This window comes from Drosophila persimilis, unplaced genomic scaffold (genome assembly GCF_003286085.1).
Source record: "Drosophila persimilis strain 14011-0111.01,24,50 unplaced genomic scaffold, DperRS2 tig00001804-arrow-arrow-pilon, whole genome shotgun sequence".
In the NCBI taxonomy this organism is placed as follows: domain Eukaryota; kingdom Metazoa; phylum Arthropoda; class Insecta; order Diptera; family Drosophilidae; genus Drosophila; species Drosophila persimilis.
The window spans coordinates 78,327-90,874 of record NW_020825572.1 but is presented as its reverse complement, the minus strand read 5'-3'; the positions used below and the strand labels follow the sequence as shown (position 1 = coordinate 90,874).

At 45.9% G+C, this 12,548-nt stretch overlaps 2 protein-coding genes across 2 annotated transcripts; one reads left to right on the top strand and one right to left on the bottom strand.

Annotated features, from left to right (window-relative positions):
* Positions 1 to 6,000: 6,000 nt before the first annotated feature.
* LOC6601369 (probable ATP-dependent RNA helicase DDX20) lies at positions 6,001 to 10,158 on the bottom strand. The gene is made up of 3 exons (XM_002026503.2): positions 9,929 to 10,158; positions 7,701 to 9,859; positions 6,001 to 7,633 (listed from the first exon to the last, which is right to left on the bottom strand). The coding sequence occupies exons 1-3, from the start codon at positions 10,116 to 10,118 to the stop codon at positions 6,659 to 6,661; spliced, it is 3,324 nt and encodes a 1,107-aa protein (XP_002026539.1). The 5' UTR covers positions 10,119 to 10,158; the 3' UTR covers positions 6,001 to 6,658.
* A 1,217-nt stretch (positions 10,159 to 11,375) lies between these two features.
* On the top strand, positions 11,376 to 12,056 carry LOC6601368. Its single transcript, XM_026994289.1, has one exon. It carries the CDS (start codon positions 11,376 to 11,378, stop codon positions 12,054 to 12,056), a length of 681 nt encoding a protein of 226 aa, XP_026850090.1.
* The last annotated feature ends 492 nt before the right edge of the window (positions 12,057 to 12,548 follow it).

The window sequence follows — 12,548 nt, the reverse complement described above, 5'->3', positions numbered from 1 at the left end:
TCTTCCGCCTATTCCACTGCAAAAGTAGAGTGATGACGAGACTTGCGGGATTTGCGGCCGCTGATGTTTCTCTCTCCCTCCCTCTTGTAATGCGAAACGATGTCGAATGTTTGTGGTTATGGCCACCTGTTGGTGGGAGTGAGAGGGTATTTGTGGATATTTCCGACTGGTCTTTTACTTAAAGCTACCCTCTCCACCCTCTGCACCCCTCTAGCCAACGGCCAACCACACAACAATCACTGCCGAAATACCTGAGAAACAGCCAACTATTTAGTGTGATTTGCAATATGTATTTTAATTATGGGCCACAAGTGTGCGGCATGGAACCACAGAGCACAGAGCACAGGGCAGCAACAGCAGCAGCTGGCCGGAGGAGAATGGTCTGTGGTGTGTCCGCAGCTGGACGGACTTGAGGTGGTTGAGTGGTGCTGCTGGTGGTTCGGGCTTCTCTCTTGTCATAAAAAATGCGCGAAATGCAACAATTTAAAAATGCTAAATATGCGCGTATGTAAGGAATGATTACTGCCTGGCTCTGAGACCTGGAGTCGAAGTTGGAGTCGAAGTTGGAGCTGGAACTGTAGCCGGCACAGAGCCCGAGATCTGAGAACATTGCTGGGTATGGACTGTGGGCTGCTGCTCGCTGAATGACTGCGTTTGGTAATTATGCGCGCAACACGTTCAAGGCGGCGGCAAAAGCAACGGCAACCACAGCAGCAGCAACAACAACAACAGCAGCAGCAGCGGCAGCGGTAGGTAGGTTGCAACATGTTGCCATTGTTGTTGCTGCTCTGGTGCACTGTGGCGGTGCATTGCGTAAGCTCTTTTGGAAAATTGCATTAGAAAATCCACTTGGCTGCAGCCAGAGCCACAGACGGGGCAACAACAATTAAAGCCGCAACTCTCGCATGTTTCGCTTCAAGTCGCCTGGGAACCACAAAAGCCAAAAGACTTGTGGCCAAGACTGTGCCGCTGCACTCTTGCCACCATTTGGCTGCCACATAAAGGCATCCCATCAACTGGAAGTATGCCCAGTTTATTGGTCTCGTCTCGCTTTTGGGGGTTTTCTAGGCAGCCAGCGAAGAGGGAAAATGAAGAGCCGGCGGAAAGTGGAAGCTTTGAGAGAGTGACAGATGCGTGCGTGACTTAGGGCTCTCTCTCTCTCTCATTAAGCATGGCGTCAAAGCGCTCTCCGCAGTGCGGAGCGTGAGAAAAGAACCGAAAGAGAGCGGACCACCTACCGTTCCAATGCTGCCTTGCATGCTCTCTCGCACATTCCATGCTCTCCTTCGGCCGCTCTCCGAATGCAAAATCAGATCGAAAGACCGCCTGTTGGTGGGAGTGTGTATTCTTTTAGGTGCTGGATCCTTATTTGAAGTGCATAGAAGTACAGTGGCTTCTAAATTTTCACTAAAGTAAAAGTATGCCACGCATTACTGATGCCGCTCGGTGCTCAACCTTTAAGCTTGCAGGACAAGACCACTGGAACGGCCCTAGCTACGCTCCCGCCCCATAAGATGTACGAATTTATTAGCATTACGAATCTTTCGGGCGATGTAAATCGCGTACAAGTCGCGCACAAGTCCCGGCCAAGTCGCTCTGGCCATTAAGAGTGCGATTTATACATGGTCGAAGAGGGGGCACGCGGGAGAGTGGGCAGGAGGCGGCGGCGGCGGCGGCGAAAGGTGGCGGCAGAGACATGGCCATGAAGGTGAGTCCGGTTTTGGCTACTTGGCAAACAGCCAACCCTTTGGGGCATCGGCGTTGAAAATTTTAGCTATTTTTCACCAATTAAAAACGGATTCTCTGCGATTCTCCATGGCACGGTGAGACCCCTCTGGCCATAAGGCCGCCCCTGGTTCATGTGCAACATGTTGTTGCACTTGTAGCTAAGTGAAAAATTCCATGCTGCCACTGGCCGCTCCTCTAACAGAGATTTTGCGTAGGTCTTTATTTGTGTGTTGCAAGTGGCACCAAAAAAAAAAAAAAAAAAAAGACAAAAAAAGAACCGCTTGGATATTTATCACATTTAAAATGCAATAAAAAGTATTTGCCCCATGGGCGTGGGGAGGGGAGGGTGACTGAAGGAGCGAGGGAGGGGCAGTGCATAAATTACGTTTATGCGATTTTAGTTATGCATTTGCACAGGCCCTAAGTGTCAAAATAATTCATTATAATTGCCCACAGATCATTTTTGTCAACGTTTGTTTTGATATCCCTTGCCACGCGGTGGAGCCGAAAGGGTATGATGTATCGAATGAAAATTAAAGGACAAAAAGCCTAAAAAAACTACAAACAAAAAATTAAAAAATTTACTGTGGTATTTTTTAGACGCATAAATAATAGAATTAACTAAACTAAAAAAAAAAAAAATAAATAAAATTACAGTCTATCTTCCATTTAACGAATCTTAAGGGGAATTCGTTGTAGGGAAAATTTGTGGTATTCGTAAATTAATTTTTTGTTTTTTTTTTTGAGGGGGATATTATTTGGTTCAATTATCTGTCCAGGTTTCTAGGGCAGAGGTCCTCTTAGATCATCCTGTTGGGCAGGTCGACTGGCTGTATTTTGGCCAGCCCACGGCGGTAGCTCGCCAGCATATTAGGGTGTCTTCTGGAAATAAATTCGTTATATAGAAAACTTTATAGTAATATAGAAATTCGACTGTGAATACGAGTATATAAATATTATATAATTCTCTACCCATCTTTACAGATTCCTAGCAATCGGATGAATATGACGGACAAAATAATGAACACAAATGATTCCCCGGTGAGTCCGTGACTCTGCTTTCTTTCCATCCACATAGCCCTACGCCTAAGCTCGCATTTCGGGTACAGGGTATCCCCATTGTCGACTCACAGCGGTTTTTGTTTGTTTTTTCTTGGCTGTCACTGTAAACATTGCGTGCGTTTCCCTAGCGTTTCTTTTTATTTTTTTTGTTGCTTTGTTTTGTGGCCTGTCGCCGCTTTTTGGGCTCTGGGAGCGGTACGGTGCGCCACGGTACTGACTGACTGACTGAGTGAGTGAGTGAGTGAATAATTGCAGGCATGCCATGTTGTTTATACTAAATTTAATTAACGATGACTTTTATTTATGAATGCGTGGCCAGGCGTCAGCCGTTCGGTCACATAAATCGCTGGGCCCTACCCACAGGAGAGGGTCGGATCTCAGGGCTGAAAAGTCCCGAGTCCAGGCCTGGAATTGATTGGCTAAATTCTAGTTGGAGCAGGTTGAAGATTATCCCTTAGAGTCCCCCGAAAAACAGCTGTTATATTGATCCTTCGCTGAAAAGAGGATAGAGGGATCTTTTATCGTCTTGGGGGGTCTTTTGTAAATATAGGAACAATAATTAGGCTTAAACGATTCTCTAGAAATCTTCTTTAGAATGAAAACGACCTTGGAGATTCTACATCACACCTCAGGTGTTCCCATTCGGCATTGGCGGTGCCTCATGGAAGAAACGAAAGAAAAAAAAAAAGAAACAAAAACCATATAATATTTATTTAATTTTCCAGTAATTTGGCCATAATTGTTTACGACGTTCAGCGATTTTAATTAGTTTTGTTGAGGCCTGCATGAGCGTATCTGTATCTGTGACTTGGCTCTTGGCCCCTGGAGCGTTCCACTTAGCCGAAAGGCAGCCGCGCGCCAGCAGCAGCAACGGCAACGGCAACGGCAATTGCCTGTGCCCCCATATATGGGGGCAAAGAGAAGCTTTAACCGCAAAAATATTATTGCGCTGAACAAATTTTTAAGTTTATTTTGTTGTGGGCCATAAAAATGTTAACATCATTATAAAGCCTTAACACCTGCAACAGCCACAGTTGGCCAACGACAAAGGCAGCAGCATTTTTCGCATCTCGCATTTATCGCTAATCGAATCGCGTATGGGATATGGGTGGGGGGGGGCAGGGGCAGGGGGTAGGGGCATGGGGCTCTGGGGCAAAGCGCAGCGACAAAATGCAACTTCTAGCATCTATAAAATGTTGTCGCAGTCGCAGTCGCAGTCGGAGTCGCAGCCTCAGAGCCGAGCCGAGCCGTTGCTGCTTCCAACTCACTTTGCATTCATGCGGCAGGTTCTCACGCTCCTTATTGGATGTGGAACGCAAGTGCACGCGAACTGCTGTTGCTGTTGCTGTTGCTGCTGCTGCTGTGGCTGCCCCATCCAGATGGGGACGACAACTACAACGGCAAAAGCTTTTGCGTGCTCCACCGCAGGGCGAATGTGCATTGGACTCTGCCACCGACGCAGATGCCGCATTCAGTTGCAATCAATTCAAAGTGAGCGGCGGCGACACAGCATGGCTGTGCAACAATATTGTTGCCCCACAGCTGATGATGCCCCCCCCCCTTCACCAAATTTATGATTTATGCTCTGGCTGGGGACTGGCGCTCCCAGCAGTCGATCAAGGGATTATTTCTTCCTAAACGAAAGAAGATAAACCCTAAATATCATACAGCACGAGGTATTTACCTAAAAGTGGGTCCAAAGACATTTTCATTATTCCAAAAATATGGTTTCCTTTGCATTTTAGATTTACATATATTTATATATATTTAATACATATTTATATAACATTATATTATTTATTTTTAAGGTTTTCATAACAAAAATATTTTTTTTTTCTTTTTTAAAATTTTTATTGAAATATAAATGGGAGAAAAAGGAAGCTTAATGGTTTTTCCAAGCCGATCTAAACACAAAAAACCTCTGCCTGGCACCAACCTATGAGCAAACTCTTTGGCACTAGCACTTGCCCCAAAAAGTCATCATAAATGCGGAGACTTGGCCCCACTAAGCTCTCCAACGCCCACTAAATGGTCAAAACAATCCGCCATAGACATGCGACCCACCGTCGCCCCACAACATAGACCTCATATCGCTAACACAAATACCAAAATAGTTATCAAATTCCTAGAAATATCCTCTTAAATATCCCTCTTACCCCAACGAGCTCAAGGCCTCAGTGGCCATAGCTCCATCTCATGCAACCATGTGGCTTTAAATAATAATCAATTCAGTTGGGATTACAAGGGAGCGGGCAACGTTGTGGCAAGGGCCGCGGCTCGACGGCTCCCAGATAAATGATAGAGAACAGAGTGTTATAACTTCTAAACCATCCAACCTACCACTAAATATCAAATATATTTAAACTTAATCGAAACCAACCTCATATATTTTTTACAATTTTTCCAACACACATTTCTAACAATTAAAACCAAAAAGGCAGGAAAAGAGCAGTCCTTCTTCCCGCAGTTTATTGTTTTTTGTTTATATTTTACTTTTAAACTCAAAATTAATATTTGGTAGGCCCTCCTTATTGTTTATATGTGAGCTTATACAATGCTCTATCTCTCTCACTCATCTGTCATGGAAAAACAGAGAGAGAAAGAGATGAACCACGACCGCTAGCTAGCAGTTATATCTATCTCTCTCTCTCTCACGCTGGTCACCATGTTTCCTTCCCCTACGCCAGAGCGCGCACACTGCACGAGGAAGAGTGTATGAGAGAGAGAGAGAGAGAGAGAGAGAGAGAGAGAGAGAGAGAGAGAGAGAGAGAGAGAGAGAGACTGAGTAAGCGCGTGGCTGGGAACAGCGTAGCCACTGAAAATTATACAAGTTGGTCCGACCACTCTCTTTCGGGTCCTATTTTACGCTCCACACTACACACTGAGAGCGCTTTGAGATAGACAGAGACAAAATAAGAGTCGAAAAAGAGAGCGCGCTGCGGGAGCGGACCACCTTGCATAATTTCATATATAATAACGATCCGATCTCATCCATAGCCATAGCTTTTCATTCTTTGTGGGGGCAGAAGAGGTCTTGGCGAAGTAAACTTGATATCAGAGAAGTCTGGTTGCACTAACTCTTATAGTCTGAGATATAGGTTCTACCTTCTACAGCAAAAAAAAAGAAGAATTTTAAGAATTCATAAATATTACAAAACATTGTTTTTGTATTACAAAATTTTATTGAAAATGAATTAATAATTGGTTGAAAAAGAAAATGACTCATGGCTCTTCAAATTTGAATATTTTTTTTCTGGTGAATCGTGAATATATATATATAATCTTTTCATGGTTCTTTAGATGGTTTAAGTAAATTTAAGGTTATAATTAGTCTCTAATTAATGTTGATTCAATCGAGTTCGCCTGTACAATCGGTTTCGCATTTAGTTCATAACAAAAACTTAACTTTCTCATTGTCTTTCACTTCGATACTCATTCGTGTATCACTAGGACGTATGCAAGTGTAATTCTATTGATATACGATATATTATATGTAATCACATAGCCTTTAAACGGTTGTACTTGTCTATAACTATGGGTTCTAGTCAAATAGAAAGGTATTCCAATACCAGTTTAATGTATATATAGTTTTTTAAGGTTTTTTTTTTGGAGTATATTATGTGTATATCGGTTAATTCTTGTTATACATTGAAAAAAGTTTAAATTTCATTTCATTACCGTTTCAAAAAGTGTTCAAGTTTGGGTAACATTGCGAAAAATGTATGTAAAGAGAGAGAGAAAGACTGATGCAGCCTCTGGGAACTTGTCCGTTTTCAGTTTGTTTCTATTTAGCGAGAGATTGTTTAATATTAATGACTGACTCTCCGTCCGACCAGTCTGCGGAAGGAGAATGGTTGGTTGTGCTTGTTTAGTCCTCTTCGTCCTGGAACTGGGCCATGTGATTGGCCACGTGGTTGGCAATTATCAGATACTGCCTGTTGAAGGTCTCCTCCCAGAGTTTTTTGGCCCGGTTTATTTGGGCAACATCCGGTTGTACTGACTCTCGATCCTCGCGGTCACTGCTTTCATCAGTCTCTGGGGCAATGCTTTCATCAGTCTCTGCGGCAATGCTTTCATCAGTCTTTGGGGCACTGCAGGCATCGTTGGCATTGGTTCGATCTGGAGAAATGTGGCCTCTACCAGCATTGCTTTCGTGGCTAGAACTGCTGGCAGTTCTGTCACTTGCTGCCCGTTTAGTAGGTCGATGGCGTACGTTTCTCATCACAAAGCTATTGTCAGTGCTCCCAGTATTGCTAAATGCATCATCCTCCTCCTCCTCTTCCTCCTCCTCCTCGTCCTCTTCATCGTCATAGTCTTCCTCATTGTCATAGTCTTCCTCATCATCATCATCATCATCATTGTCGTGGGCATTTGAGGAACCAGAAGGATCGTAGACAGACGTCTCAATGCCCGAAGAGGCACTCTCCTCTGTACTCTCCCCAAAGCCGCTCGATGGCGAGCTCGTTTCTTCAAAAACCTCATCGTCACCTGATGACAAGGCCGATTCGGATGAGTCCGCCTCATCGTCTGCCTCGTTTTCGACTTCAACGACAACCACAGCTGCCGGCGGAGCAGCCGCGGCTGGAATGTCCATCTGATGGGCAACATGAACGCTCAGCTTTGCCAGACCTGGCGGCGGCTGCTGCTCTGCGGCAGGGCCATAATTCGTATAGTAAACTTCCATTGCCGTCCTGTAGAGTGCGTCCAGCCAGCGCGACTCATTCTTGACCTTGAATATCGTTTTGTAGGCATTCAAGCGTTTGATTATGCTCTCCCTGTTCTCAAACTTCGTCAGCAACTGATGGTGGGCCAGGACTGGCAGCAGAGAATCGATGCCGGGTTTCTGAAACGAATAACGTATAGTTTTGGTTAGCTTCTCGATCTTTGAGTGTGATCCAGGCCACACTTACCCTTCCACTCCTGAATGCTGGCTGCACTCGTAAAAATGTTGAGAATTTTTGATGCCAGCGATGAGCCTTGGGGGATCGACGGCGCCTCTTGAGCAGTCGCTGACGGGCCCTGAAGCGCTGCCAAATAATCTGGCCATCGCTCTCCGTGTAGTGGCTGACATATGAGGCATCACTCGCATAGCCGCACTCCAGGCTGTCCGAGACAATGCTGCTGGCATCGTCCACCGTGTTCGACAGGACATGCGGCTGCAGTGTGGTCGAGCTGTTCTCCGTGGCAGGCACCACCAGGCAGTAGGTCTTCGTATTGATCGAATTCACTGGCGGTCCCGGGTGTGTTTCAACCGAACAGCCCGTGGACTGAGTGGGTTCTTGTGACGCCTCCGTTGGTGTCTGTGATGTCTGCGGTGAGTCCTCTCCTATGGCCATCGGCTGGGACTCTGGACGCTTTGCTGTGCCATCCGATATGGTTTTTGATGTTTGAGGAGAGCCATCCACTGCCATCACTGTCTGGTTGGACCCTGACCGGCTTTCTGTGGCGGTTTCTACTCCATTCAATGGTCGATTCTCCTTGTTGTCTGCGAAGCCCGGTTGCGGCTCTACGGGGGCTTTCACAGCCTTTTGCGTTTCAGATGTGCGCCTTTGTTTCTCTTTCTTTTTGGCTGCAGAGCTGGTGCTGGGCTTTTCCTCATTCAAAGCGGGGATCTCTTCAACGGGTTCCGGCAACGAGAGCACCTCAAATGCTCGGTTGGTGTCTTCCAGAGGATTGTTGTTGGCCTCCTCCATGGGGGGATATGTGAGAATCTCAAATTGTAGATTGGTCGGCTTTTCCTCAGCCACTTGAGCGGGAGAGAGAACTTCTGGTTGGACGAACTCCTCTTTAGCCTGAGAAGCAGTCTCTTCTACTTTGGGCTCAATGATTTGCTCCATAGGATCCTGTGTCTTTTCCTCAACAGGAGTCCCATCCGTGGCTTGTTCAGCATTTTCTTCGGCTATTTTGATGGCCAGCTGTTCATAAAACTTCGGTTTTATGATTCGATTCAGCTCGTTATTGTCCTGCTCACAGGCTTCGGTCTTAAAATAATATGGAAATTGATAGGCATCAAACTCAAAGTAGTTAAAGTCCTTTGCCGGCGGCCCTTCTGTGGGGAACTGCAGGACGGACATGCCGGTGCCGGCCTTGGCCAGAATCTTCTTAAAGTTCTCGCTTTGCTTCGCCGACGAGATGAATGTGATGGCTATGGCCTTGGAGCCGAAGCGTCCGGCACGCCCGATGCGGTGCAGATAGGTTATGTGATCAGTCGGCGGGTCCAGATTGATCACTAAGTTGGCGTGATGCGAGTCCACGCCTCGGGCGATCAGATCCGTGGCCACTATGGTGCGCACCGAAAAGTTGCGATAGCCCTCGAACACTTTGGAGCGATTCTCCTGAGCGAGGTCGCCCGAGAGTAGCGCGCACGGTATTTTGCCGGCGTTTAGGTAACTGCAGTACGAGTCCGCACGCATTTTCGAGTTGGAAAAGAGCACTGCCTGCTCGTAGTTCAGCTGGGCGAAGATCTTCTTCAGGGCCTCCAGCTTCAGACGCATCTCGAGTAGGTTGTTGACCTGTTCGGGCAACTCGTAGACAAACTGTCGGATGCCCAGGAGTACGGTGGCGCGCTCGCTATTCGATATCAGGACGGGCTTTTCCATCATTTTGGCTATCTTCTCGTCCAGATTCTGATCGAAGGTGGCACTGCAGGCAATGACCTGGCGCTGCAGCGGCAGCACCGCAATCAGGGCGTTCACCGTCTTCTGAAGGCTCGCCGTCACGTAGAGCTGATCGGCCTCGTCGAGCACCAGCAACTTCACCATGGACATATTAAGAACGCCCTTTTCGTGCAGTTGCAGCAGGCGACCCGGTGTACCAATGGCCACATGGCAGTTGCGTAGTTTCTCTCGATCCCTGGTCACATCGGTGCCGCCCATAAAGGAACTGACCTTGAAGGACCGCAGTTTCTCACCCAAAAAACGGAATGTGTCGTGCACCTGAAGTGCCAGCTCCCGTGTGGGCAAAATCACCAAAACCTCTGGATGCTGAGTCGAAAGGCTGCACATCTGCAGCGCGGTCACCACATAGATCAGCGTCTTGCCTGTGCCGCTCTTGGACTGCACCAACAAATCTACTCTCACACACGAAAGCAAATGTTAATGGGGTTTTATTTCTTATTAGCTATGAGCCAAACACTCACCCATTCCAGTCAGAGCAATGGGTATGGCTGCAGCCTGAATTTTCGTTGGCGTCCTAAAGTTTTCGGCAGCCAAACCCCTCATAACCTGGCGGCGCAGGTGCAGGGCCGAGAAGTGTTTCATCTGGCCGGCCTCCACGTCGCTGGTGCGATTTTGCCCATTCGCTAAGTTATGCGCAATTGCGCCCTCCATTTCAGTGCAATTCTTATCTTTTAAGCAAATAAAAACAAACGGTGCGTTGAAAAAGTCGCAATCTAGCCGGAAAAGAGATGGAAGCGGTGTGACCAGTGGATATCGATAACATATACCGTCCTCAGAAATATACCGTCCGACCCTCAGAAATATACCAAAACGCCATACAAATATCTTAAACGGTAACCATGGATGGAAGATCAACAATAAGCAGCAGAGCGAAATGAAAATAAAAAAGACGAAGAAAATACATGGTAACTACACATTTGCTACATAATGTAAAGACAAAGAAGGTGTGGACAACAGGCAGAACGGGCCAGAAAATGCAACGCAAGCAAGGTAAAATCCACCCCATTTTCTCAATACACCTTGACCGCACATACGAGGTGAGGTTCGTACGAATCTTGCAATTAGCCCATTCAAAATTACAACTAATTTTTTCGTCGCAGAAGAGAACACTTATCGATAAGATATACGGTTTGACCATCAGAAATAGCGCAAAAATACCGATGAAAAAACGAGCTTAATCCACGTAAGCCCCCTTTATTTAAACAGGAAAACAACTTTAGTTAAACCGCGGAAAATAATACTGTATGTAATTTGTTCTTGTAAATCCACCCTGTCCTTCATCTTTATTTTTAAAAATGGCCACTATATCCTTCACCTGAAGTGCGCTAACATTCTTCAAGTTTCAATATTTTCGTGGGAATATTTAAGTACCCCCCTGCTCGACAATGGGTTAATCACTCAGTCGATGATCAGAAATCATATTCATAATCGTCTGAGAGATCAAAAATTTGAAAAACATGCATATTAAAGTTTGTATACCTTATTTTCATTAATATATGTAAATATTATATACCGTAAATATTTCATTTAATATTTTTGTTGGTTGAACATTAACATTGGTTGTTAAAGCAGTTTACTCGTCAGCGATTACCTATCGAAACTATTCAGTTAGTATTTTAAAAGTATTTCTACACATATCGGCTTTTGCTATCGGATGTGAAACTGTGAGTGACTTTCCAACTGTTTTTTTTTTGTTGTTGTTGGCGGGCATATAAATATTTGAATTGTGTTGGGGCCGCATTAGTTTTGATTTTCCGAGCAATGCTGTCAGTACTTAAAGTTAATTCATGTACAACACGATACTAAGCCTTAAAAATTTATTTTTGTATTTTTTCTTGTTTGGATTCACGCTAAAATTCGAAATTCGCCATGTTCAAGTTCAGAGACATTATATATTTTGTTTTTCTCATGGTACTCCACGTCTGTGCGGTGATCCAGCCCACGGTGGAGGCCCATGCCAAAATTAATTGGAACAGTTTGAATGTGGACCGTAGCCTGTGCCTGAACGTGAGCTATCAGTACAGGACGTTGATGCTGGCCAGGGCCTTGTTATACTCGCTGCTGGCGATGATTGGTCTCTGGTATGGGCGCCATCGGGATTCAGTGGAGCGGGCGGAGTATCGCCAGGCACTGCTCGACGAACGGGTGCGAAGCACGAACATGAGGATGAAATCCTCCAGCCAGCTGGTAACGGCGCATGAGGTGATTGCCGAGTGGGTGCGCCGTCAAAAGGCGACCAAAGAGGAGCTTGAGATGGACGAGGCGACGCTCGACGCTGAGCTGGACCAGACGGAGGGCTCCTATTTTCCTTGGAGGACATTCTTCTACTTTGCCCTGCCCTGGACGCTCACATTTGTCGTCTCCGGAGTGCTCAATTACGGCCGGCTCTATTTCGTCATCCAGCACTTTTGCCTCACCTACTGGCAGACGGTATCGCTGTATGTAAACATCCAGATGCTCTTCCTACGCCACATGACAGCGGCCCTTGTGGATGCCTGCTGGCGGCAGTTCTTCGGATCTGTGGATGATCCCAGCATCAGAACCATCAACCACATCACTTTCGAGACGCATCTGCTGGCCACGGAATGAGCTCCGTTCCCCCCACACCTCCTGTTACCAATCAAAGAACGATTCCATATTTTTTGCTAGGTCTCCCACCACAAAGACCAAAAAAAAGAACCACCTCTTGGCCATAAATAAAAGGCGTTTCGTATCAACAAACGAGTCAACTTTTCCCATGAACTCTGGCCCCACAACCGAAGGCAGTTGACGGCTGGGACAAACTTTTCTCTGACCACGTGGGAAATATGCAGAATTCATTTTTATTTTGTTAAAGTTTCGTCTTTTCTCTTCATTTTTTTTTTTCCTTTTGCCAACTTTTTATGTGTTGACTGTTGGCAAAAGCCAAACGGCCACAGAATAGTAGTTTGCGGCTCTACCAGGGGAAATCGGTGGTCAGGTCGTCCTAGCCAGGTCTCCTACTGGTTTCCGATTGGTACAAATAGTTCTTTAAGAGGTAGGGAGATAGATAAATGTTAAGATTGATGTGGATTATACGAATTATAAGAATTGAAGAGCTGA

Coding starts and splice junctions, on each gene's coding strand:
- LOC6601369 (XM_002026503.2), bottom strand. CDS start 10,118: ATGGAGGGCGCAATTGCGCATAACTTAGCGAATGGGCAAAATCGCACC. Junction 9,860..9,928: donor CATTGCTCTGACTGGAATGG/GTGAGTGTTTGG, acceptor GTGTGAGAGTAG/ATTTGTTGGTGCAGTCCAAG. Junction 7,634..7,700: donor CAGCATTCAGGAGTGGAAGG/GTAAGTGTGGCC, acceptor TATTCGTTTCAG/AAACCCGGCATCGATTCTCT.
- LOC6601368 (XM_026994289.1), top strand. CDS start 11,376: ATGGTACTCCACGTCTGTGCGGTGATCCAGCCCACGGTGGAGGCCCAT.